At 42.0% G+C, this 27,455-nt stretch overlaps 1 protein-coding gene across 1 annotated transcript in view; it reads right to left on the bottom strand.

Moving 5' to 3' along the window:
- PDE11A (phosphodiesterase 11A) overlaps positions 1 to 27,455 on the bottom strand; it is a 429,146-nt gene that overhangs the window by 30,300 nt on the left and 371,391 nt on the right. Inside the window, exons 16-19 of the mRNA XM_069577105.1 lie at positions 26,508 to 26,585; positions 19,741 to 19,804; positions 12,750 to 12,824; positions 7,150 to 7,233 (exon numbers count right to left, since the gene is read on the bottom strand). Of these exons, the coding sequence (XP_069433206.1) occupies positions 7,150 to 7,233; positions 12,750 to 12,824; positions 19,741 to 19,804; positions 26,508 to 26,585 (301 nt within the window). The remainder of the gene's footprint in view (positions 1 to 7,149; positions 7,234 to 12,749; positions 12,825 to 19,740; positions 19,805 to 26,507; positions 26,586 to 27,455) is intronic.

Raw genomic sequence — 27,455 nt, 5'->3', positions numbered from 1 at the left:
TGTGCTTTGGGGCAAAAAGTGCCTGGGTGACATGACATGAGGTCAAGAGGCAGGGACCTCAGAATGAGAGGGCTAACCTAGGAGTCTGGGAGGTATCTTATAGATGGTGGTAGTAACCTGAGGTTTTTAAGCAGGAGAATACCATGATATAGTGTTGTTTTTTTTTTTTTTTAATGAAGATTATTTTGGCAAAAGTTTGGAAGACAGGGTATAAACTACATAAAACTGATACATTTGAATGTGTATATTTTCCCTTCCATTTTTATTTGACTAATAATACATAGAAAGTTTTGAACAGGTTTTGCTGTCAGTGCTCAGACTGGGTTATAGCATCAGATAGCACTCTCCTGTATGTAACAAGGAGAATTTGAAAATATCAAGCCAATATATTTTTGTTCTACTTGAACCATGATGCCCATGGCTCCCCGCCCATCAGCTCAACAGACTTTCCTCCTCTCAGCAAGTGGTGGCTCCCTGCTAAAAACAGCAAGCTCTGATCACCCAGCTTTCAGAGAGAGTAAGTCTCAGTGCTGGTTTTGTGTGGAGAGAAAAGTGAAAGTGAAAGTGTTTGTGACCCCCGCCAGGCTCCTCTGTCTATGGGATCCTCCAGGCAAGAATACTCGAGTGGGTGGCTAGTCCCTTCTCCAGGGGATCTTCCCACCCCAGGGATTGAACCCTGGTCTCCTGCATTGCACACAGATTCTTTACCATCTGAGCCACAAAGGGGGTTTCTAAATTCCAGAACTCTTACCTCTTAAGAACCAAGCCTGGCTAAAGCAGATCAAGTGTGACTACAAAGCTCAGGCGTGGGGAGCACAGAGGAGACCATCCAAGGAGAGCTCCCATCAGACTAGGAAAAGGAAATTCATAAACTTCCCACTCCTGTCTTAGAGAAAGGAGAGGAGGAGAGAGGGAGAAGAGGAGAGAGAGACGGGAGGCATGAGATCAGATGTGAGTGTCCTGGCTCCATGCTCCTTGGGGGTCAAACCCTGAAGATGAGGCAAAGGCTCATCTCTCGAATCTCAGAGCCCAGTTCAGGAAAATGACAGAACTTTCTTAGAATGAGCTGGCACCACCCAGGCGGCATATTGGAAAGGACTGAGGAAGCTGCTGTGTGGGCGGCAGGGTGAAGAGAAAGTGGCTGGTGTTTCTGCAGGGGTTGAGTGATGACAGAGAACCAGCCGATGAGCGCTGACCAGGAAGCAGGTAGCGGCTCGCCATGGTCTGCAGGGACCAGAGCTGCTGCATCCAGAGCCAGCGGTCAGACCCTGCACGAAGTGCTTGTGGCAGCCACCCCACACACCCAGAGGCCAACCCCGCATCACACCCAGAGCCCTGACCCCGCAGGCAGCCGGGGCACTCGGTCCCTCTCACCCCCAGTCACAGAACCGTGACAAGGACAGGTAAGCTCCCCTAGCACCTGGATGTCAGCTGGGAGAAGGAATGGTTCTGACTGAGGACAATTCACATTTTAGTCTTGCAAGGACTTGTTTTAACCAGAAAGAACTGAGATGCTTTAAAATCAGTCCCTGAACACCCTCAACCCATCACCAGGAGAAGGTGGGGCCAGATAAATTATAGAGAATATAGGAAGTTATTTTCTTCCCTCCCTCATCTTCTTTCCTTCCTCCCTCCCTCCCACCCTTTCTTTCTTCCTGAGTTTTTGGACTCCTGTCATTCCACATATGTCCCCCACTTTGTAGAGACAAATAAGAAGTTAGCCTTAACTATTCCTTTCTCTCATTCACAGGAATACTGAATGTCATAGAGAAAAACATTTATAAGAAACTGATTTGGGCGGTGTCCTACTTTTATTAAGTATGTGATAAGATTGTTCCCCTCTTTAACCCCATTCCATTCCTTGTAGGCTTTTAAGAGGAAAGTTCTATCTAGTTACTCTGCGGCTCACTACTCTTTCTTTCTATTTTTTTTTCTAAATTGAACACAAGGCATGGACCGTCTGGGGAACACTGAGTTGTTTTTGAAGTGCATTTCTTGGTATCCAGAAAAGTTGTCTTGGTGTCGCACCTTATTTCCTCTTTTCCAGTTTATCAATTCTAACTCCCAGGTTCTACAACTTGAACTGTATTTTAAAGAGTTTTTTCCTCCCTTCTTTTCAGAGAGCATGTTAGTAATTGCATCAGGTGGAATGCATTTTCCAAAACAACCGTGACAAATGAAGGTAGAAAAAAAGTCAGAAGTTACTATAACCATAACTTCAGAAGCCCTGCCTGTTGTAGAAATGCCTTGACATTCTCACAAAGAGGCAACACTCTAGCCAAAATCTTTTATAGGAGATCATTATTCCAGCTAGAACCTGGCCAGGTCAAGCTCTTTTTTTCAAGTGTTGTTGTTGTTGATCAAATACTCCAAAGTCAAGAGCCAGTTTGGGATGAGCTGAAAATCTGATTATGTTCATAACAAAAATTAACTCTCTCAACCCTTAATACACAGAAGATTTATAATGATTTATAGCACCTCATTGAAATTCTAGGTGCACTGAAGTTTGATTGAGTCGAGAGTGAAAATGAAGGGCAGAAGCTTTGCCTGCTATTGCAAAGACAGGCTCAGTGTGATGCTGCTCTATCAGGTTTTCTGTTTATCCCTAAGGCTGGTGCAGCAATGACTTCAAAGTTTGATGGTGTCTGGGGTTTTTTTCCTTCGTTCTTTTTTTTCCTGTTTTTTCTTTCTCTAAAGAAGTTGAGCAGCAGGCTAATGGATCCCCAGCAGGGTGCAAAGACAGCGGAAAGCGCAGGAATCAGATGTCAATGTGTTCCTCCGAGATACCCTGCTAGGACAGCTAACTAACCAGGGCTTCAGTCTTCTCTTGGGGAACGCGCTTTGATGGTTCCCTGCCCACTCTTGGCTTCCTATATGCTTCCTGAATAAAATGCTGTCACAGATAAATCATGACTTCTGGGACCATTTTCTATTCTTTTTAAGGAAAAGTTTGGAAACATAAGATTAAAACAATGAGCAAGTTCTAGAGAATTTTATGTGCACATATAAACATGTATATAAGCACATCACATCTCCCTACTGTAGAACCATCCATGGGTCTGGGACTATCCTCTGCATGTTCCTTCCTGACCCATTACTTTATGAGGTATGTTTTTATATTTTCTGTCAGTCACTTTCAGTCAATCACTAGATTACTCTGGAAAGTTCCTGTTGAACAGATTTTGAGGGGTTGGGGGTTTTCATTGTTTTCCTTCAGCATAAACACAAGTTGGGAATTGAAGTTGTCTCAGAGGTAAGAATTTCCATTTTACGTGCAATGGACATTCAAAATCTACCAGTGTACTTTTGTGGGTTCCCACCGAGGCACACAAATAATTAGCCCTTCAGGTACTGCTGCTGCTGCTGCTGTTGCTAGGTCGCTTCAGTCGTGTCTGACTCTGTGCGACCCCACAGATGGCAGGCCACCAGGCTCCCCCATCCCTGGGATTCTCCAGGCAAGAACACTGGAGTGGGTTGCCATTTCCTTCTCCAATGCATGGAAGTGAAAAGTGAAAGTGAAGTCGTTCAGTCGTGTCCTACTCTTAGCGACCCCATGGACTGCAGCCTACCAGGTTCCTCCATCCATGGGATTTTCCAGGCAAGAGTACTGGAGTGGGGTGCCATCGCCTTCTCCGTCAGGTACTGCAGAGTATTAATAATCTATCCTTTGTTTGGAGAAGAGACAAAACTCAGCAAACTGGAAATGGAAAGCGCTTCATCTATTTTGACCAAGCACAACCCTCTTAAGCGGACTTTACCCAGCAGAAGTCAATGAAGTAAAAAAGTTGCCCTAGAGCCATATCTGTATCTACTGCCGGCCTCCATCTCCATCTTCCCCTCCACAAGCCCCTGCGTGTCTTGGGCTTCACCCAGCAGCCTCAGCCAGACAGTGCATTTGGCTGGCTTCTCTCTTCACTGGCCCTCATCTTTCTACATTGCTCTGACTGCAAGAAGGTCTCTGATCATGATGTACGTATCTGTTTGCTTCAGGCTCCATGTGAGGTTTCTTGCCCCTCCAACCTGCTCTGCCTTGGGGTCAGGGCTCTGGCCACTGAAAGGTCCCATAGCTACTCTTCCATGTCATTTTGCCTCTGCCCAGACTAACTCAGCAAGGCCACACTGCATTCTTACGCTCCATAAGGAGGAAGATGATGTCGTCTCTCACAGTTTGGGGTTCCTGCCAGCTTCATGCTTTCCCATTTGCCTTTATCCTCTCAGACTCTCTAGTAGTGCACTTCCCCATTAAAAAACCCAGACTGACCTTCCAGCAGCAACCTGAATTCCTGCAGACATTTTGACATTTGACTAGCCTCACGTTAGGGACCGTCCATGCTTGGTGAGTCATTTCCTCAAGATTTTGTGTCTTCGTACTCATGGTGAGCCCTCCCCACTGACTGATTCCATTTCTATGGCAGAGCATCAACAGTTAATGTGAGATTATCCAGTTAAATAGTGGAAAACGTCCAGGTGCTCAAGATGGGACAAAATAGGGATTCTCAAGGAGGGTAAATAAAGTCACTCTACAAGGTTTCAGTTTGAGGGCTTTCTGAAATGTTGATTTCAAAATTAGATCAATTTATATAGTCATATAAATATGTAGTCATATGACTATATAAACATATAGTAATTGTCTATAAATTAATATTAATATGCAAATTCTCTCTATATAATTTATACATATTATAAAGAATTTATATGAAATCCATGAGGTTTTTAAAAAATAAGATGAAAAAAGGGCCTGACTTTCATGCTTTGTTCACTGGGAAGATACAGCAGCAGGTATGAATATGAACTTTTATAAACAGTTTGTTCCATGTTCCTCTTTAGATGCTGGGACTGTCCCCATTTGGTTTAGTAAGAAAAGATTACGGGTGAATATCCAACAGAGGTGAACTGAGGCAGTAGAAAGGCGACTACAGCAAAACCGAGGCCACGGATGAGTGGGACACAATCTAGTCTGGTGGAAGCGTCACTTGAACTTTCTATATGTCCGTTTCCTGTGAATAAAACTAGCAAGTGTATCTAATATCACAGCTAGGCGGTAAAGTAAAATGTGAAAAGTCAGGAATGATAGATAATATGATGGGGTAGTATTGCCCCCTACATTCTGGAAACGGCTATTTTCATTTTAAATTCAAAATAACTTACTTTTTAACCTGAAGATTTTAAAGTGTTTAATGGGAAGTATAAAAATAAGCCCAAGTGACTGTGAACCAGCAATGAAACATTTAAATTAACATGGAAAAACTCACGAGAGTCCTTTCCAGCACTTACGGTAACTAATCACGTAGGAAGGGTGTGTAGAGTTGAGTTCATTCCAAAGTAGCTTTCTAGACTAACACCAAAAATTTATCAGCCATACAAATACATCCTAAGCTTTACCCACAGTAAAAGGAATTTATTAATTGCAAGAAATTCATCTCATTTATTGCCTAAGAATGCACAGGAAAGTGAGTAAAATTAAAAAATAATTCGACATGGGTAGTCGAGGTCAATTTCGCAAAGCAAGATATACCTAACCCAACAGCTATGGGCCTTACACCTGGCAACCCAGCTTATTCAGAGATACCAGAGGAGTGAGGATGGCAGAAGTGGATGGGAGAAAAGAGAGTTGAGGATCTTCTTATAATAATGTAGACATTATTCTTGATATTTCACCCAATCTTTCATTTTTAAATAAAAGAGCATTATGTCCGATGTATAACTAAAATAATTCATTTTAGATTCTTTTAAAGCTTTACTTCTCTGATTTTATGCTATCATGTACTTAATGGATAATATAAAACAAAAAAAATTACTTTTGTTGTTTATAGTCATTAAAAATTACACTTCCATCCTCAAGACCGTATTCTATGTTTTTTTATTTTTTTATTTTTTAGGATAATGTGACAGGGCTCAGCAGTTCCTAAAAGTGCTGGAAATGAAGTGGTAAATAAGCCTGAAACTTAATGGTTGTGAAGTCCTTAAAAAACAATACTGTGTTTTTAATGGAGTTAGAGTGAGAAATGAAGCCGTTTTGTTTTCCCTGCATGTGTTTCTCACTCTGAAGTCAAAAAAGCAGCTCAATCTGATTGAGGTAGGTAGGGGGTAAAGAACTTACCAGGTTTTTCACATGAAAGCGAATGCTTAGAAGTAGGATTAAAAGCCGGTGTACACTAAACTGTGAGTGTTAACTGATGTCAGCCCTGCTCCTACTCAGAAAGTGGAGTGTGACCATCCAGAGCTGATGACACTGTCTCCTTGCCAGAAGCAGAGTCTCGAACCCACACAGCAGAGCTGGAAACCACCCCACTCAGGGTTCAGTGGATGCCATTTGTCACGCATCTCAGACAGAGGCGGATATTTAAGACGGAAGAGGCTTTACAAAACCCTGTGGCCCAGGCCATAGGGTCAAAGCAGAAAACTATGTTTCATGGAACTCTCAAGTCTCACATGATATTAATAAAAGTAAAAGAAAAATGGTAAAACTGAAAGAGATGTCCATGGTCAAATGTTTAAGAAATTCAAAATTAATCAAGGTTAAATGTGCTTCTTTCCTGGAGTACTTTTCCGAGCCTTCAGTATTTTAATGTGCAGGAAAAGAAAGTGAAAGTGATAGTCAGTCCCTTGTGTCTGACTCTTTGCCACCCTATCCATGGACTGTAGCCCGCCAGACTCCTGTGTCCATGGGATTCTCCAGACAAGAATACTGGAGTGGGTTGCCAGGCCCTTCTCCAGGGGATCTTCCTGATCCAGGGATTGAACCCACGTCTCCTGCGTTGCAGGCAGATTCTTTACTGTCTGAGCCACAGGGAAGCCCCAATTATTGAGCCTGAGACCTCTTTCTGATAAGATATTCACTAGGCTATGGATGGACACTTCTGTTCCTTAGGGGCACAGTTTGAGAAATACCGAGAGATAATATTACGATACCTGGTTTATAGACGAGGGAGCTGAGGCCCAAGGAGAGCTCGGGTCTTTGGATTCCGGGTACCCACTCTTCTCCGTGGACTGATCAGAAATCCGAGAAAAGATAGCTGCAACCACCATTCTCGGCAATACACATACCCTGGGAGGGTGTCCTAAAACCAATACTTGTGAAAATGCGGTGCATACACTTTCCCTTCCTGGCTCGGGGAAGACACACAGACCCTCTCGAATCGTGATTACCTGGTACAGAGGCATACAGATGCTATCAATCCACTCGAGTTGCAACCGAGGCAGCTCATCCTTCCGGTTCCGGTCAAAAATAGCCTGTAATGTGGGAGGAGAGCCTTGCTTTATTACACCACAGACGTTACGGGTGCTTCGTCAACCACTTTGCCACAATGATCCTATTTTTACCAACTGAACACTTCACAAATCACAATCAACATTTACACGTACTTTCTTTTCCTTTATCTGTGATGAGAAATAAAGTATTTTCACCTCTTTTTATGAGATTTGTAAGCGGATTTATTTGGACTTTATAGCATGCAACTCCTTGGGGCCAAAATCTGTCTTCAGATATAGGTAACTGCTACTAAATCAAGTCATCAGGTCACTGGGAACTGGGTACAAGTCAAAGGAAGGGGGAATGTTTTATTGCCACAAAATAGTGCAGGCTTTTATTTTTATAGTGAGAGAGTATGGGATAGATTGGAAAAGATCCTTAAAAGCAATGTCATTTTGAATAGGAATTATTTGTGTTAATTTTTCAGAGTGGGGACAATTTTGTGTGTTTTTCAATAAGGTCCTGTCATTAACAAATTCCTAAATTTTTATCTATCATTGGATGGATAATGGGAGAACAGATGGCAACCCACTCCAGTATTCCTGCCTGGAAAACCCCATGGTCGGAGGAAACTGGTAGGGATGAACAGTGAGGGGAAGTACCCATTCTCTCCTCGTTCCCAGATTTAAACTTTATGATATTATGATGTTTAGAAAATTTCTGAGAGAAAGAAGTGACATATTTCTGTTGGACAAACACTGCCCCGTGTCCTCCCGTGAGAATGCCCCTCCCTTTGTTCTTTTTTTTATGCATATAAGCTTTATAGCCAGAGGGTATATTTTCAGATTCAACTTATAGATTCAACTTTTTATCGATTTAACTTATCAATAAATTTTAAATACATACACATGAAATATGTTTTTCCCAGATACAAATGAGATTGTCTTTATCTTAGATGACACCCACACAATGGCTATTACTGTAAAGCATTAAGCAGGAGTCACACATTATTCGGAGAAGGCAATGGCTCCCCACTCCAGTCCTCTTGCCTGGAAAATCCCATGGACGGAGGAGCCTGGTGGGCTACAGTCCATGGGGTCGCTAAGAGTCAGACACGACTGAGCGACTTCACTTTCACTTTTCACTTTCATGCATTGGAGAAGGAAATGGCAACCCACTCCAGTGTTCTTGTCTGAAGAATCCCAGGGACGGGGGAGCCTGGTGGGCTGCCATCTATGGGGTCACACAGAGTTGGACACGACTGAATGACTTAGCAGCAGCAGCAGCAGCAGCAGCAGCAGCATAACATTATTAAGTATGCTGCAGGTTCCAGGTGCTGTATCAAATGTGTCACGGACATGACCAGCTCAGGGACAGGTAAAGGCTAATTCCTTTATTCTTAAAGAGTAAGGCCGGGGTCTAAGAAGCAACCCCGCTCCGCCTTGCTGTCTTATGGTAGGTTTTGTCTTTCTTCTAAATAAAATGTGGCATCCACATCATTTTGGTGTTCACACAGGTCATGAGGGCAGACTCATGACACATCCTTGGTCCACATATGTTGAAAAATCCTGTATCCTTTAGACTTAGGAACAAAGGTGAGACTGTGTGGGGCTCAAATCATTTGCTGCTGAGGCTCACAAGAAGATAGAAGGGTGCTGCTGAGGAAAGTATCTCCAAATTAGGGAGACGGTCACTGCCTCCCACTGGCCCGCTCATCCTTGACTGCCATGTGGAGTGTAAATATCAGGAAGGAGGACTAGGCACTCCAAGACACTGTGAAACATGCTGGAGGAAGGGCTGTTTCTGCGAACTACGTGGATCTTGGTTCAATATGTCCAAGATTTAAAAACATTTAAATGTTTTTTTTTTTTTTTCATTTAAATGTTTTAAAGCCATTTAAAAAACATTATTCTGTTTTACCCTGTCTATAGTTCTCAATGTTATCTGAAATTTTCTTATTTGTTTAATGACTCTTTCTGGTGCATAGGATACACTTTAAAAAAATTCACTTAAAAATATTCACAATTAGCTGTGAAACCATTACAACAGTCAATTTTAGAACATTTTTATCACTCCAAAGGAAAAAAAAATGACATACCAATTAGCAATCTCTCTTCATTCTTCCCCAAATCCCCTAATACTTAAGCAGTTCACAGAATCACTTCCTGCCTTTATAGATTTGTCTGTTCTGCAGAAAAATGTCTGCTCACATTTTATGTTCATGGAATCAAATGATATGTGGTCTTTTGTGTTAGGCTTCTTTAACTTGGCATAATGTTTTCAAGGTTTACTGTGTAAGCCCACATCAGCACTTCATTTTTATTGCCAAATGATATTCGCTCATATAGATATACCATATTGTATTTATCCATTTATCAGTAGATGGACATTTGGGTTGTTTCGACCTTTTATTGTGTATAATGCTACTACATTCAAGTTTTATTGTGTGGATGTATGCTTTTGTTTCTCTTGGGGTTATAATTAGAGGTAGAACTGCTTGCCACATGGTAACCCTAGTGTTTAATGTTTTGAGGAACTGCCAAACTGTTTCCAAAGCAGCTGAATCATTTAAATTCCCACCAGCAATGTACAAAGTTCCAATTTCTCCACATTCTTGCCAACTCTTGTTACTGTCTGTCTTTTTGATTATAGTCATCTTAGTGGGTGTGAAGTGGTACCTCACTGTGGTTTTGATTTGTATTTCCCTGATGACTAATGATTTAGGACACTTTTCTTCATGTGCTTATTGGCCACTTATATATATTCTTTAGAGAAATGTTTATTCAGATCCCTTACCCATTAAAAAATGTGTTGTCTTTCTGTTGTTGAGTTGCAATAGTTTTTATATAGTATATATTTCATAAGGCATTTTATACATTTATATAATAGCTTACATATATTGCAGTATTTTATATATATCCTAGACATTAGGCAGGCTTCCCTGGTGGCTCAGACGGTAAAGTGTCTGACTGCAAAGTGGGAGACCTGGGTTCAATCCCTGGGTTGGGAAGATCCCCTGGAAAAGGAAATGGCAACCCACTGCAGTACTCTTGCCTGGAAAATTCCATGGATGGAGGAACCTGGTAGGCTACAGTCCATGGGATCGCAGAGTCAGACACAACTGAGCAACTTCACTGGTTAGATGTAAGGCCCATATCAAATATCTGCTTTATAAACATTCTTTCCCATTCTGTGGGTTGTCTTTTCACTCTTTTGATAGAGTCTTTTGATACACAAAGTTTTTAATTTTGATGAAGTCCAATTTCTCTATTTTATCTTTTGTTTCTTATGCTTTTGGAATCATATGTAATGATATGTAAATGCAACTGTAAAAAATGGTAATGTTATGTAAAATATCATTGCTGAATCCAATCCAGAAGATTTATATCTTGTTTTTTCCCTGAGAGTTTATAGTTTTAGCTCTAACATTTAGGTCTATGATACATTTTGAGTTTATTTTAGAGTCTGGTGAAAGAGAAGGTCCATTTTCATTAGCATGTGATAGTCCATTGTCCCAGCACCATTTGATGTAGAGATGATTTTTTCTTGATTGCATTATCTTGGCACCTTGCCCAAAATCAGTGGGCCATATCTGTAAGGGGTCATTTCTGGAGTAATCACTTCTCAACAAATGTTTGATGAGTGGAAGTGTGAGATACCACTTTGTGCTATTTCCCTTTACAAAATTTTGCATCTTGTAATTGATCCTAAGCGAAAATTTATTTAATGTCCATATTTCCTGCCAGTTGACAAGCTTCTTGAGGGCAGGGAAGATGGTGCTGCCTCCTGTCTTGATGCACTGCGTCCAGCTTCATGCTTAATACTCGAAGGTGGTCAAGCACGTTCTGTTAACTGACTCACTGCTTCCAGTATTAGTCTGGATGAAGTTACTCTGTTGACCTTTAGGACTATGACACCTGAAAGGGCCCTTGGACAATTTTATCCCTAAATATCAAGGAATGATGGATACAGAAGGTGTCAGATCTGGTTGTGCACATTTCTAGACATTTCTGGAAAAGCACTAATGTGGGATACTCCTGTTACAGCAGCTAGGCCCCTCCCGAGGAGATGGTCATCAGTTGTATTAAGTAGGCCCCTATGAGGAGACAGTAGCACGTACAGCTATGTTTCCACCATAGAATTAATTTCATTTATGTCTCCAGGAAAACCCTTACCTGACTCTACAAAAGTTCCTTAGTGCTGCGCCACTACACCTGCCAGCCTGTCAATGCTGGCAATTAACTCATATTTTTTCCATTTAATTAAATGACCTGTAGTATTGCTGCCGTGTAAGGCCTTCAGAGCAGGACTTGGAAACAGTTTTTTAAAAGAGGAAACAAGCTTTTACTTGAAAACAGAGATACTAAATAATAGGTGGCAGAAATTTGGATTGTACTACGTTTTACACATTAACTATGTATCCCAATTTAGCATCTTTATTTTATAACCAAATTTGATGACACCACCAAAAAAGAACAAAGGAATGTTTTGAAACCAGTATAAACAGATATTGCTTTGGAAATTAAAATAATTGATGGGTGTGTTAACCTATGTAGTCTCCTGATCTATTATGGGTCAACAATAAATAAAGAATAGTCAAAATTAGTAAGTCTGAGTTCTGACTTCAAACAGGTGAAACTCTTCAAGCTAGAAGCTCTTCTGCCGCTTTTCCTTGTTTTTAAATGTCAGTAAATAAAAATGTTTTAAAACTTGAAGATCTTATAAGTAACTCCAAATATTCAAAACCTAGTTGATCTGAATCTTCATAAACAGACACTCTTGATAGCTGACACATTCCTCGAGCTGCATTGAATCTTCTGTGCTCTGGCAGACTTTAGAATACTCTGGACCATTCTTGAATCATTGGGTGATATGTTTTGAGCTACTCTTTCATTAAGAATAAAGAGACTGCCGCCTCCTTGAGGCTGGTGACTGGGGCATTTATGTCTTTGTTTCCTGATGGGTAAAAACAGAATCATCCTTAGCCTACAGTAAGCATTCTCAAATAGTAACTGAATGGTTGAATCCAATAAAAGCAGCATTTCAATCAGCAGAACCTTGTTTCCCGGGTGCAACTTTTCATCTTGCAAAAAAAGAAACAGACTTGAAATGGTTTGCTTTCAGAATTTGGAAAAGTTCAAAATTGGAAAGTAAAATCCAGAATATCCATTATTTACTGCACCTGCTTGTTCTAGCCCCTCAAGGCTGGACAGCTTGCCTTTAGGTTTTTGTTTTTTCCTGTATGTCTGTTTCAACGTAGCCACTGACTGCATATGAAGCATCAGCCCTGGGCTTTGAGTTATTCAAGTATTACTCTGCAATCCTCCCTTGTGCCTGCTTCTCCCAGGGTGGGAACACAGGAAATGCTTGTTAAGTAATCAGCCCTCTTAATCAGAAACCTGGGAATAACAGTGTTTAGCATCTAAGTTTAATTAAAGTTTGAAACTTTCAAGAGTCCTTCCTTAAATTCATTCTCAGCCTTTCAAGGTGCACTCTGAAGTTATTTTGAAATGTCATTCGAAAGGGTAAATACATCATAAGAAATGGACGATCTTACTGAAGGGGTAAGTTTCAGTTCTGCTCTCTCCCGATCGCCTTGTTCAAAGAACTCGCTGGTTACAAGTTCAGCCACCTGAAACACAAAAATATTTTAATTAATGGGCATATATAATTCATCATGAGACGCAAAAGTTATTTCTGGCTTATGTCTATGGCAGTTACCCTCAAGACAGACTATCATTTGAAAAGCTTATGAGGAAGTTCATTAACCTTTTGTGTTTGAAAGTATGATAGAATTTAATCAATGAACCTGATTTCCTTTTAATTCGATCTTGTGCATTGTATTTTTATTTATTTTTCTTGAAATAGAGTGAAGTACAGTTGCAATCCTTAGACATATGCCAATAGACAATCTCTGAGAGTAGAGCTCACATATTCAGATGAAGCATGGATATGTAACTTTCAAGGGAGGGAATGTTCTTATCCAGAAAAATGAAGCAAATACTAACCTAATAATAATTGACATTATAACAGATCATGATACTATATTTGTAATAATAATTCAGCCAACTTTTTGGTTGTTTCTGTGCAGATTTTTTTACTTTGTTGCACACATATTTTAGCCTGGCTACATTCTGCCATCATAGAAACTTTTTAACCATGTCCCCCTACCAGTATTTGTGTGCACTCTGGAAGGGTTAACCCCAGGGCCCACCCTTTGCTTCCTACTGTAGCAATCAGTCAAGGGGCAGGACTAATGCCAGATTTGTTGTTCATACCAGACCTTTCTGGTATTTTGGGGGGAAAATAGTTATTTATGTGTTTTTGGCTGCACTGGGTCTTGGCTGCTGCTGGGGGGCTGCTGGCTGTGGTGAGCAGGGGCTCCTCGTCATTGCAGAGTGTGGACTTCTTGCTGCAGTGGCTTCTCCTGTTGTGGAGCAAGGCTCTAGGTGAAAGGTCTTCAGAAGCTGCGCAGGCTTAGTTGCTCAGCAGCATGTGGAATCTTCCTGGACCAGGGATCAAACCCATGTCCCCTGCATTGGCAGGTAGATTCTTATCCACTGTACCACCAGGAAAGTCCTATAGTATGTTATGATATGACTTGAAGAATGTGATTTGGTTTTAGGCTGTCTCCATCCACATAGTAAATAACTATTTATGGTGGGTTCTAGTTGTTAACAAGCACAATGGAATGGCTGTTCTACTGTAAACCACACAGATATTTCCAAAGTAAGGAAATATATTTTTCTACATATCATCTATTAGCATGGATGATTAGAAGCTGCTGATCATGGTCAGACTTACAGAGATTATTTTTTTTCCCCCCAAGTCCTGTGCTTCTATCAATAGGTTTATGGGAATAAAACTGATATAACAGATAAGAGCTGACCGGATATTTTCAACAACACCATGGTGAACATCTGGGAAATCTCTGAGATGAACTAGCTGGATTTACAAAATGTTGAAAGAACAGAAAACAAATTTCAGACAACTTGATGGCAAGAAGACCTGATTTCCAGGCTAATTCCAGGCTCTTATAAAGATGAGGTTCTTAGGTCTGGCAAAGGTTAGAGTGGCTTAATTTTGGTCAAGTGCAGAGAATCAAGATTATTTACCTAAGTATATCTCTCAAGAGATTTTATCAACCATAAATGGTAGCCATTGATAAAACAAAAAGAATATGTATCACACACACACATCTGAGAGTGGCAAGCATAGAGTCATTTATTAACAAATGAAATGGCCAGCGCAGATTTTAAACATTTAAAAAATTCAATAGCATAAAACTAGGTGGAACTGACTGAATCTTCCTGGGATTCCGGCTCACTTCTCTCCAGCCTCTGCCACTGCCTTTCACATTAGCACGCCAAGCCTCTCCTGTTGCTCTCTGGCCTTCTTTTAGAGAAGAAGTGGCCCTCTAAGGACCTGGCCTCTCCAGAACTCTCCCTCGGACTCCTCTGAGGTGGATCTTTTGCACTAAGGAATGTGCGTGTGTATAGCAGGTCACCCCGAGGTGGAGTCCCGAAGAGGTCAGTAGTCCCTGGAAAGCAAAGAAATTAAAACAAAATCCTTGTATTGAGCTTTCTAAAGTGGTCTTGGGTATTTCCCCTGAGCTTCTTTCACAGCTCAACTTGTACCACTGTTTCATTTGTACTTAAAAACCCAAGCAGGCCTATTAAGTGGCTCCTGATTGAATTTTTTATTAAAGAAGGAAATTGAGATGCTAATCAGTCCTTGGGGGATGACTGGGGAAACCCGCATGCTTAGAGTCCTGTGTGCAAGGAAGGCCAAGTGAAAGAGACTCCAGTGAGAAAACATCTTCAAAGGGAATTAAAAAACAATCAGCATCCAGGAAATTGGAAAGATATTTCTATTTTAAAAAGAAGTTTCTATTGTTTCTGTCCAACTGTTTCCTAACATCCTACTAGAAATGAGTAAGTTTTTGAAAACATTTAACTCATTCAATTTGGAGACAAAAATGAGATCTTTAGAGTTGTGACAAGATTTCTGATGGAAACATTTAGAAAAACAGGGTTTTATGTTTTATTTCCCTGACCTCATGAGTTTCTGCATCAGTGAGCAGACGTTCAAATCTTGAAAATAAAATAATATTTATATCAGGGACAAAGAAGACCACCTACAAGTGGCCATTGGGCCTCTTCATTCTATAATCTCAATGCAGTAGCTTTTTTCCTTTCAAGTACTTTGTCACTTTCTGACTCCCAGGTGGGCTGCTGCTCCTTTATCTGTGACATGCACTTCACTGGGGTCCTGATGGCCCTGGCACAGCGTCCCTCATCCATCCCCTTTCTAATCTTCTCTATTATCCTCGGTCCTCCTAACTGTTTCCTACTCTCCACCACCTTCCACCCCTATCATAGAGGCCACTCCCCATATAGTATCTGGAAAAGTTACCTACATCTTCTCTGCACTATATTCCCAAACTTTATTTTAAGGGAGGCCATCCCACATGAGGGAGGGAAAGGTGGGCATAGATGAAGAAATAAGCTACGCGACCAGCAAATTCTCCACCATAACCTGCTTTTTAGCTACAAGCGTGTGTGCATGCTTAGTCGCGCAGTCGTGTCTGACTCTTTGTGACCCCATGGACTGTAGCCCACCAGGCTCCTCTGTTCATGGGATTCTCCAGGCAAGAATACTGGAGTGGGTAGCCATTCTCTTCTCCAGGGGCTCTTCCTGACCCAGCGATTGAATCCAGGTCTCCAGCATTGTCAGTTCAGTTCAGTTCGTTTGCTCAGTCATGTCCGACTCTTTGCAACCCCATGGACTGCAGCACTCCAGGCTTCCCTGTCCATCACCAGCTCCCAGAGCTTACTCATCGAGTCGGTGATGACATCCAATCATCTCATCCTCTGTCGTCCCCTTCTCCTCCTGCCCCCAATCCCCCCCAGCATCAGGGTCTTTTCCAATGAATCAGCTCTTCGCATCAGGTGGCCAAAGTATTAGAGTTTCAGCTTCAGCATCAGTCCTTCCAATGAATATTCTGGACTGATTTCCTTTAGGATGGACTGGTTGGATCTCCTTGCAGTCCAAGCGACTCTCAAGAGTCTTCTCCAACACCACAGTTCAAAAGCATCAATTCTTTAGTGCTCAGCTTTCTGTATAGTTCAACTCTCACATCCAAACATGACTACTGGAGAAACCATAGCTTTGACGAGATGGACCTTTATTGGCATTGTTGGCGGATTCTTAACTGTCTGAGCCACTTCAATCATGTCACACTAAAGTGAAAACCAAGACTCAGTTGGAAGAGAGTCTGTTTATTAGAGCAGAGTCTGTAGCAAAACAGCACCACCTGCACCAAGCTGTCATGTGAGCAAGATAAAAACGTTCATTTGTGTTCAGCAACTGAATTTGAGAATATATTTGTTACTGCAGTCAAGCCTAGCTTAGCCTTTACTAACACAAAAATTGGTATGGAAGTGAGGTACTGCTATTCATAGAAAGGAAGGAAGGAAAAGAAAGAAAGGGAATAACCCTAAAATATGTGGCTCGAGAGTCAAGTATAAAAAAGTGAGGAAATGGTTGTTAGAAGCTATAGGGATGAGGATCCATCTTACATGGTGGCAAAATAGTTTGTGTAAAGCAAATACTGTAATAAAGCAAATACTGAATCTAAGGAACTTAGGGGAAGAGATTGAAAAAGAAAGCTAATAGCACGTGATGGCTGCTATTGACTGTTTTGCTCGGTATTATAAGAAGTGAGCTCAGAAAAGGGTTGGCAGGTGTATAATCAGAAATGAAAGGGAACAGAGAAAGTCATAACTTCTGGATCTTTTATAGGGATAGAATATGAAGCTGCTTCTTAACCCCAAACTGTGAAAGTAAAAATTGAGATACATTTTGAATGACAAAGATCTCAAGACTTACTTAGCCTCACAACAAGAATGAAATAGAGAGTGTGGCCAGTGACACACAGCTAAAAACTCTGAATGAAAAGTAATTAGCCTCCAATTAAAAAAAAAACAAAACTTTGAATGAATTAGGGAACACACACAACATCCTTTCAATTAGACAAAATGGCCCAGAGAAATAATTTTTGACTACACAGTTTTCTCACTGGTGCCAAATACTGGGCACCAAATACTAGAGATTAACGGTCAAGAGAGAAATAAAGATGTACGTGTGCTCTATTTCCTTCTTCCTGAAGGTAAGGAAGCAAAGAAATACAGATCTAAGAAGTTTGTATAGGATCTAACTGTGGAAATGCTTATTAGCAAATGGAAATGACTGGGATCAAAGACCTAAGAAGGAGGCTCAATGTTTAAGAGGCTTTTGGTGCTAAAACCCCCTCACAAGCCTGTGAATATCTAAAACTTAAACCTGGGGCACTCAACCTTCTTTAGAGGGGAAATAAGCTGAGAGAGTTTGACCTCTGAGTCTCACCAAGGAGAACGGTGGAAAAGGAATGATCTCCCAGGATGGATCTAAAAACCATAGAAAATATCAAATTGGGGAGCATGTCCCTGAGAATCAGGGCCCTCACAGAGGATGCCCCATGGAGCTGGGAGTGTCATCTGAGTGTTTTGTGGCATGGGTGTGTGCTGTGTGCTGCATTTTGGGTGTGTCTGGGCCTCTGGTTTACATCCAGACATGCTGTAGGGGTGCACACGTATCACCCAGAGATCCTGGACTTTGAGCTTAACCCCTTGACCCATGGGCTGTTTGGGTCATCTCCCTTGGAGGGGAGGATGAGTATATTTTGCTTGCAGGAAGGAGAGTGAACCACATTTTTGGTGATTAGAAGGGCAAACTGTGGGAGTTATGTTTTCACCAACTATTCCTCGCTTTCTACTTTCTGGGCACAGGGAAGGATAGCATTTCCTAGCTGGACGGGGTCTTGTGGTAAGTTCTGGCCAATGAATTGTTGGGGGCATGACATTTAACTTCCAGTGAGTGAAAAACCCACCCGGGCCTCTGCTGGAATGATCCAGACAGTGGGTGCTCCATCAGCCCCAGTCTAGCGTGAGGACAGAGGCGCCAGCCAACCCTGGAGGCACGCGCCTCCAGGTGATCTGTTGGTTTTAGCCACCGAGATCTTGAGCTTAGTAGTAACACAGCCCATCCACCGAGATCTTGAGCTTAGCGGTAACACAGCCCATTCTGCCAGCACACTTGCCTTATTTAAAAAGGTTAACGGGTGCCTCCTATGTAAGAAAGCATAAAACACTGTTAAGAAGGAAAGACTTTGGAACTTAATCTGCTAGAACTTGAATTCCTAGCTATGCAACTTACACTTGTGTGACCTCAGGCTATGTATCCTTTCTAAGCCTCATTTTTCCCATTGGTGAAATAGGAATAATCACTGTATTAGTTTCCTAGGGCTGCCAGAAACTACCGCAGACATGGTGGTTTAAAGCAACAGAAATGACGTCTCTCATAGTTCTGGAGGGCAGGAGTTCAATATCAGTTCACTGGGCAGAAATTGAGGTGCTGGAAGGGCCATGGCCCCCCCGGAGTCTCGAGGAGAGGGTCTGTCCTTCGCCTCTTCTAGTGTCTGGTGGCTGCCAGCATCCTCCTTCCCGGGGCCATACTGCTGCAGTCTCCACCTTGTCTTTGCCTTGCCTTCTCCTCTTGTGAAGGTGCCATCCCTGTGCCTTTCTCTTCTAAGGACACCTGTGACTGAACTGAGGGCCTTCTTGAATAATCCAGATGATAATAATGATGGTCCTTAACGTAATCACATCTGCAAAGACCCTTTTTCCTTCTAAGGTAACACAGGTTCCAGGGATTAGGACCTGATGGCCTTGGGTTGCCATTATTCAGCCCCTACAGTAACAACACCCACCTCAGAGGATTTAATGCTATAACACTTATAAAGCAGACATTTAACAGTTACTCAGTCAATAAATATTAGTTTTTATTGTTATGTGAATGTATCTTATTTTCCCTCAAATGTCAAGTCTTAAGATAACAAGTTACTGCTTTAGACCCCACAGCCCACCCAGGAGCTGCCTCATAAACCGGAAAGAGCTACTAAATTAATCAAATCTTAAATTGGGTAGTTATGAGATTAAAAACTATTCTTGCTCTAGAACTAACACTTTTGAACAGTGAAACCAGTAAATGCATTAAATTTTTGGTACAAATTAAATTAGATACCTCATATTTTGGCCAAAGAGCCCTCTGATTTCTAAATAGGCTTAAAAAAAAATCAAATTTCCTTTTTACCTCCTTTTTTTTTTTCACCAGATGTGAAAAATTGGACCTTGTACTAAAACATGGTTACCTATTCAAAAACACTACGTTTGAAACTCCTGCCTTAAGAAATGGCCAAAGTGTTATTTGGATTTAGTGTGTTAAAAGAAAAAAATCTTACAGAGTCAGAAATATTAGTTCTCAGTGGAAGCATGATAAAGAAAGGCTGGGCAATAAACTATGTCGCCCCTCGGCCTCCTGCTATTTTTTACACCGCGTTAATACTGATGCAAATTGACTCGGGTTTCAGTGCCTGGCAGACAGGGCTCTGGGAATACTGTCCCCCCCAGTCCCCCCTCGGTTGAGCCCTGCCATTAATCACCACTCGCCTGTCTCGAGATCTCCCACGGTTTGGTCACGGCTCCAAGGTCACAGGCTGTCATTAACATTGATCTGAAAAACAGAACCAAACAAAACAGCCTGAATAATCTTTTGTTGCATTCCTAAACAAACCCGTCCTAGATACGTAAATAAATAAAATGGGACCAAGGCCAGCTCACATCTTCTTTACCTCCACAAGGGAAGCACTGTTTACGGTCCCATGTTTAAATCTCCATCGTGCAACCACACTGCTTCGGAGGACAAAGCTCGCACTCCCTCTCGGTGGCCCTTTTGTTTTGCCTGCGGTAGATCAAGGAAAGCCAAGTCCTGCTTTCTCCGTACCTGAACCAAGCAAGTTCTGCTGAAAATAATTTGTAATGGACGATGCTTTTTATTTTTAACACTCAGCAAGGGAATCCGTATATAATACTACCATAGCTGGTGAACCTATTTACCAAAGTATCACTGATGGATGGGGATGGAAGAAAACCCACAGCAAAAGGCAAATAGCCTGCCCTGTTAGGGGCTCCGGCATTTTTATCGGCTCCACAGAGCTAATATTTACGAGGGAGAGACACACGGTTTCACTCCAGTTTACTACCTGGCTACAACCCTGTTTTACAAGCGTTACGAAGAAGAAACATATTCAGCCACAGCTTTTATTAATTTGAGCACATAAGAAAATACAGGCAAGATCCGGATCAGATCTTTGAGGGGCAGATTTCTACTGGTTTATCTAGAATCCACACTGAACCCTGGATATAAAAAATATGGGGAACGCCAGTTTCAAAACTTAAAATGTACATGAGCATATTAACATAAGTTATCATGCAAACCATGAAAAGCAGTGTACAATTCAGCCCTAAACAGACTACCTTTAAGGAAGAATAAAGAATCGGCAGACAAGGGTCTGCAAGAAACCAAGACAAGGGTTAAAAGGGGAAAGAAGCAAACAGACACCATCACCTGGAGAATTCTAGAGAGGGAGGCTATGACAACACCAGTTGCAGCCCTGGTGCTCCTAACTGGGTGTGGTGGGAAGGGAAAAAAATCAGGCACACTCTTTGTCCCAAATCTCTCTTTGTATTAAAGCTAGCTGCCTGTGATGAGGAGTAGTGAAGGATCTGAGCTGGGGAACCACATCTTGGCTCACTCCTTTTGGAAGAAAGGGGTGTGTTGTTAAAGGTCAGAGGGCTGTCCTGACGTCAGGTGTTAACATTTCATACCCTGCTGGGTTTGAACGCCTTAGAAACACGTCTGCTTCCCAGATGGCAGAGCAGGCCTGGATGGTGGTGAGAGGTTTGTGTCACTTCCCCAGGAAACTACTCCAGGGAGCAAGGCAGACCGGCAGATAACAATAGGTCTTTCAAAGAGCACTCAGGCAGCACCAGTTAGGAGCAGCGCTCTCGGAGTCAGGCAGCATCTAACTCCAAACACTGCCAAGCTAAGACCGGTGCAGAGAGACACATCAGCCTATTGTTCATCTTTGGTCTGTGACGCGCTTCCGCAGTCCTCACCATGTGCCTGCCTCTCTACTAGGCACTGTACACACTACCTACTAACGAACCTCACACTAAGCGACTCCTCATCACAGGGTGCTATTATGTCGAGTTTCCAGAGAGGTCACGGAGAAGGCAATGGCACCCCACTCCAGTACTCTTGCCTGGAAAATCCCATGGACGGAGGAGCCTGGTGGGCTGCAGTCCATGGGGTCGCTAAGAGTCAACGCAATTGAGCGACTTCACTTTCACTTTCCTGCATTGGAGAAGGAAATGGCAACCCACTCCAGTGTTCTTGCCTGGAGAATCCCAGGGACGGGGGAGCCTGGTGGGCTGCCGTCTATGGGGTCGCACAGAGTTGGACACGACTGAAGCGACTTAGCAGCAGCAGCAGCAGAGAGGTCAATGGAAGTGTGGAGGGATTAAGTAACTTTCCCAAAGGAAGGAAAGAATTCAGGATTCCGTGCTTATCACAAAGCTGCTGCACCCCTCTTGTTCCACTCCAGTGCTTTTCATTTTAGGACCGTTTTAGGACCCTCTGCTGGGACCAGAGAGGGACAAAACTGTAGGTAATGCGTTGGACTTTGTAGTCTCTCTCCCAGACAGGAAATAAAATCTCTGTGAGCTTGCCTACTTGTACCATAGTTGATCATTACTTAAGTCTCATCTACTCAATAATTTGAAGCTTACTTCTCAAATTCATGTCAACATTAATCAGTCAATCAACAAATTTATTGAGTATCTGCAAGGTGCTCTGATGATGAGAATTCTAATAGCTACCATTTATTGAATGGGGCTTCCCCAGTGGTTCAGTGGTAAAGACTCCATCTGTAGTGCAGGAGCTGCAGGAGACCCAGGTTCAATCCCTGGGTCAGGAAGACCCCTGGAGGAGGGCATGGCAACCACTCCAGTATTCTTGCCTGGAGGATCCCATGGACAGAGGAGCCTGGTGGGCTTCAGTCTATAAGGTTGCAAAGAGTTGGACACAACTGAGTGACTTAGCACACACGTGTTGAACAGGCATTAGAGAGTGATTTATATCGTCTCTATATGAGGTAGAGATACCATTATTATCTCCATTTTCCAAAGCAGAGAATGTTTTGCCTTCCTGGATGGGAGGGGTGGGGGGAGGTGGTTAGGTACCTTGCCTGAGGTTATTATCACTAGGCGGTATCAAAACTAGGGCTGGGATCCAAACAGTCTGATAGAACATCTTTACTTGCAGTGAATACAGTGGAGCCAGAAAGTCTGTATGGAGAAAGGAGACAGAATAAAGGCTGGGGAGGAGGATGGTGGATGTCTAAAACCTTTATCCAATTGGTGTAGGGAGTCAGTTAAGGTTGGGGGCTCAATTAAGGAGGCACCTGGCAAAGCTCCAAGGAGAGGACTTTAATACCTCTTATTAATTAAGAGGTATTAATAGATGTGGGAATAGTTTAAAGAAGGAGAGAGTGGAAGCAAGGAGGCTGGTAGGAAAGTATAACTAAAAAGGGCATAAAACCAAGAAATGCGGGGACGGAGAGGCAAGGATAAGCATGAGCACTTACAAGGGGAGAACGGAAGGAGGTGAACGGGCAGTTTTAGCTTATTTTTTAGAGTCAGTCTCTGTCCTTAAAAGGCCATCTCTGGAATAAGAGAGGAGGGAGGGAGCTTGCAGCAACTGTTTGTGTCTCGATGTCTGCATAACTCTAGTCTGATTTACACTTAGATGGTGCAATCTGCTTAGTGCCACTGCAGGAATGAAGGCCAGGAATGTCCGCCATGGGGTCAGAAGAGGTCATGTGACCCTAGAGTGTCTGAGACTCCCAGTGGCTCACTGCTGCCACGACTCTCTTCTAGTTGCCAAAATTGCCTCAATAATTATCTTGAGATAATCATAACTTTCTTGATTTGTTCTCTAGTTTTAAAAGCATTTGCAACTAAAAAGAGAACTATTTGCGGGGGGATAAATTGGGAGACTGGGATTGACATATACACAGTACTATATATAAAATAGATAACTAATATGGACCTACTGTAGAGCATAGGTAATCTGCTCAATACTCTGTAATGATGTATATGGGAAAAGAATCTAAAAAAGAGTTCACGTATGTATATGTGTGTATATATATATATTTATACAAAAAACACTGATTCACTTTGCTGTTATACCTGAAACTAACACAACCATTGTCAATCAGTAAGTTTAAAGATTAGTATACTTCAATAATTTTTTAAAAAAGGAATACATTTTAATTTAAAAGATATTTTCAATTCAGTGAAAGATTACATGTATGAACTGCATTTTATGTTTACCAAACAAAAAGATGACACCTTGCAGTTGACAATCTGTCTCACTGCTTTAAATTTTACACACAAATACAGATCCCAAACGGCCAACATGACATGACAGTACGGAAGTAACTCAGGTTCTGTTTAGCTTTACCATCACCGCGATACCATTGTTTATTCCAAATATACTGCTTAAAAGCAGAAAGGTGACATCCCCAAAGGCTGGGGAATTGCATGTGGAGTGAGGTCAACAGGTTCTGAGCCGTTAGGAACTTGCTCTTGAAAGTGTATCCCGAGTCCACCTGTGTTAGGGCTGATGGGAAAACTGGGTGTTTTGGGAATTAACTTACATGTGTACAATCCATAGACAATGGAAGGATGAGTAATACTGTGTTAATTTGAAGCTTTCAGAGCAATTATTTTGATACTCAGCAGTAACCTCAGCAATTGTTTAGAATTTATACCAACAAAAGAATTTTCTCTGGGATGCGTGTCTCATCGTTGACATTGTTTAGATTGCAGGCACATGGTGATGATAAAAAGCAGGCTAACTTTTAGTTGGTTTTATTACTATTTTAAAATTCTCTGGGATGGTGTTTCCCAGACCGCCCCCTCCTTGACATGCACATGGTCAGAAGCCAGCTGTGAAATGGGGTGGGGGGTGCGGAGCTGCAGGGAGAGGAGAGTTCCTGCAGACTTCATCTCTGCTCTGTGTACTTTGCCTCCAAATAAGATTTTTCTTACCTATAGGGTTCCCTGCAGAAAAGTTTGGAAACCTCTGTGGGAAAATACTCATGTGGAAACACACAATAAGCACTGGCATTTTAGGAGCTGTGTTCCGGAGAGAGGCCAGACCCCAGTGGTTCTGGTAGGACAATTTGGGAGGATACTGAGGAACAAAAGAATTCCTTGAGGGGAGATTACATTTAGGGGAGTAGTAAGGAGGAGGAGGCTTCCCTGTGGTTCAAACAGTAAAGAATCTGCCTGCAATGCAGGAGATCAGGAAGATCCCCTGGAGAAGGAAATGGAAATCCACTCCAGTACTCTTGCCTGGGAAATCCCACAGACAGAGAAGGCTGCAGGGCTACAGTCCACAGGGTCACAAAGAGTCAGACATACTAAGTGACTAACACACACACACACACACACACACACACGGAGAAGGAAGGGTTGGAGAAAGACAAATAGGAGAAAGGAGAGTCAGAAGATAGCAAAAAATTCAGAAGAGCATGGGCTTTGCAGAAGCCAAGGCAGGAGAGAGTTTTAAGAAAGGAAAGGCCAACACAATTCAGACTGTGAAGAGATCTAGGAAGCTGGAGAGAACAAAGGTCGCAGGATATGATCCCTGGGAGGTGACTGGTGACTTTTCAAAAAGTGCAGAAATCACATTTTAGCAACTAAATTCCTCAGTCGAAGAATTTACTCTAAATACTAGATATACTTTGGAATGCTATGCAGCAATCAAAGATGATGCTGGTATGGACACGGAAAGAATTCCAAGGCATGCAGTTGAGTGAAGAAGCTAGTTCAGGTTGATATGTAAATATATAATTTATGTTGAAGAAACAGATGGACACTAAATAGTATGTTTCCCATGGGTACACATGTGTGGAAATGCCCTGACAGTAGTCTGAAAATAAACAAGGAATTAAAAACAGAGCAACGCTGTGCACAGTATGGGAACTGGGAGTAATACCCCAGGAACATTATAGAATGTTCTGATTTGTTACAGAAAAATGCATTCCAATTATTACTTGTGGAATTGAGTGATCTAAAAAGAAAGAAATTGCCTTGTACGAAGTTAGAGGAGCGTGGCTGAGCTGTGGGATTGAAGGAGAGGAGAAAACTATGTTTGGACCTTAAGAAGAAGGCAGACTCTAGGGATGACGTTTTTTTTTAAAACTGAGGAGATGGAAGCATGTTTTTTAGCCTAGAAAGGTCATGTTGGGGAAAAAACTAAAAGCCAGATTTTGAAAATGTCAAAAGGAGTAAAACTGACACAGCCAGGTCAGAGGTCAGGGGTGGGGAGTGGGGGAGGAGGGCCCGGAATAGGAACCTAGAATAGGAAGCTGAGATGGAGGTGTTGACAAGAGGAGGCCCCCGATACCACCTCGGGAAGGACAACGAGAATGTCATCTGTAACGATAACAGAGCGAAGCATGGATGCAGAGGAGGCGGGTAGAGGGCCCTTTGGTGAGACGGTGAGCAGGGGGTCAACTGCGGAGGCAAGGGGCAGGCAGGCTCTGCATTCTGAGACGGGGGCAGAGGCTGCGGGCTGGGCCAGGGTCCCCGGGGTGTTTTCAGTGGTTGCCCAGCTGTGGGGCAGATGCACTGAGCCCAGAATCCTGGCCTCACAAGCTTTCCCAGGAATACTAAACAGCTGTGGAACAGGACTAAGGCACTAAGTCTGCGGATGGGTGAGGTGAGGATGGTGGAAGGCCGGGGCAGAGGGAAAGAGGAAGAGTGCCTACCCAGCTGGAGTGGCTGCAGTGGGGAAAAGTGGTTAAAACGTGCCGAGGAAAAATGAGATTTTGCTGCTGTCTTTCCTAAACTACTGAGAAGAAGTTCCATGAAAAGTCTAGAACAGATTCCTTATTCCAAACACAAAAATCTTTTGATTGGTTTTCCATCTAAAATATCTACTATCTCTAAAAACAAAACAACCCAACTTAACTCTCCACTTTCCTTTGTTCTGTGAAACTGTTTTCCAAGGTCCCAAAATCCCATCTCCAGTGCAATTTGCATGCCTGCTGAAACACGACTAGTTCAAACATCTCCTAATTTTGAAGGCAAATGTATGGAGAAGAGGCAATATAAAATAAATCAGAAGATGAAAAGACATATTCTCTATCTTTTTTGTAATTATTCAACTAGTTTCTGAATGGTTTGAATGTAAGCTAAGGTTTGGTACTTTAAACATCAGTTGTGCACTCTTAGCATTGTCAAAAAAGCATCAGTAAATCTTCAAATACTGAATAAACACACAAACAAGAGCTTTTTCTTACCGAAATATATCACGATGGTTTTTGATGTTCCAATTATATTCTCCTTTACTGACAAGTTCGAAGAATTCTGTTCTCCTCCTGCATGAAATCAAATGAAAATTCTCAGTCTGTGTGGTGATATAAACACATTTATGGGAAAATATAAGACCACCTCAACCAAGTAATTTAATATTTGAAATCATGAGGCTAAAGTGCTATCAAAATAAACCACTTTTTAAAAAATGTTGAGGCTTTGACAAAAAGCCACAATCATTTCCAAATGTATTTACAACAGAAGAGATTATCAGGCCATAAAACAGAAATCAGTGTGGTCCCGCATTTGGGATTTCTTGCTGTGAAGCCCTGTGACTCTTAATGAAAAAGTCAGAGAAGGGAGGCAAGGACACATAAAAAGCGGGAACAGTTCCAGAATGTTCTTTTATCATTCAACATAGAACTGACCTGTATGATCATCCAAGATAATATAAACTCCCTGGTAGTAAATTCAGGACAAATACTTTTGTAGAAGTTAAAAAGTAACCGTTTCATCATTTCAGGGCTTTAGGCACATCGGCTATGGAGTCAGAAATAACTGTGTTTAAACCATAGCTCAGTCACTTCTTGCTGTGCAACTTTGGAAATTCAGTTAAACCCTCTGAACCTCAATTTCCTAATCTGTAACTTGAGGGTCCTATTTGCTGACTCAGAGTTATTGTGAGGATTAAGTAAGATGATATGCAATGTGTTTAGCATTAATATCAGCACATTTTAAGTGTGGATGCACAAGCCTGTGGAAATGCATGTAGAGATGTGTGGATATGCAAAAGAAAAGAAGGGAAGCTTCTCAAGTTGTGAAAATAGGATGCCATTCCTATTTTCAAAACTTTTGTTTAATCTAGTTTTATGATTTTTCATTTTTATAATGAGAAAGGAAAAAAAGACATCACCACTTTGGTTCTTTAAGAATCA

This window comes from Ovis canadensis, chromosome 2, assembly GCF_042477335.2.
Source record: "Ovis canadensis isolate MfBH-ARS-UI-01 breed Bighorn chromosome 2, ARS-UI_OviCan_v2, whole genome shotgun sequence".
Classification (NCBI taxonomy): domain Eukaryota; kingdom Metazoa; phylum Chordata; class Mammalia; order Artiodactyla; family Bovidae; genus Ovis; species Ovis canadensis.
This window is presented reverse-complemented; position numbering and strand designations above follow the sequence as displayed.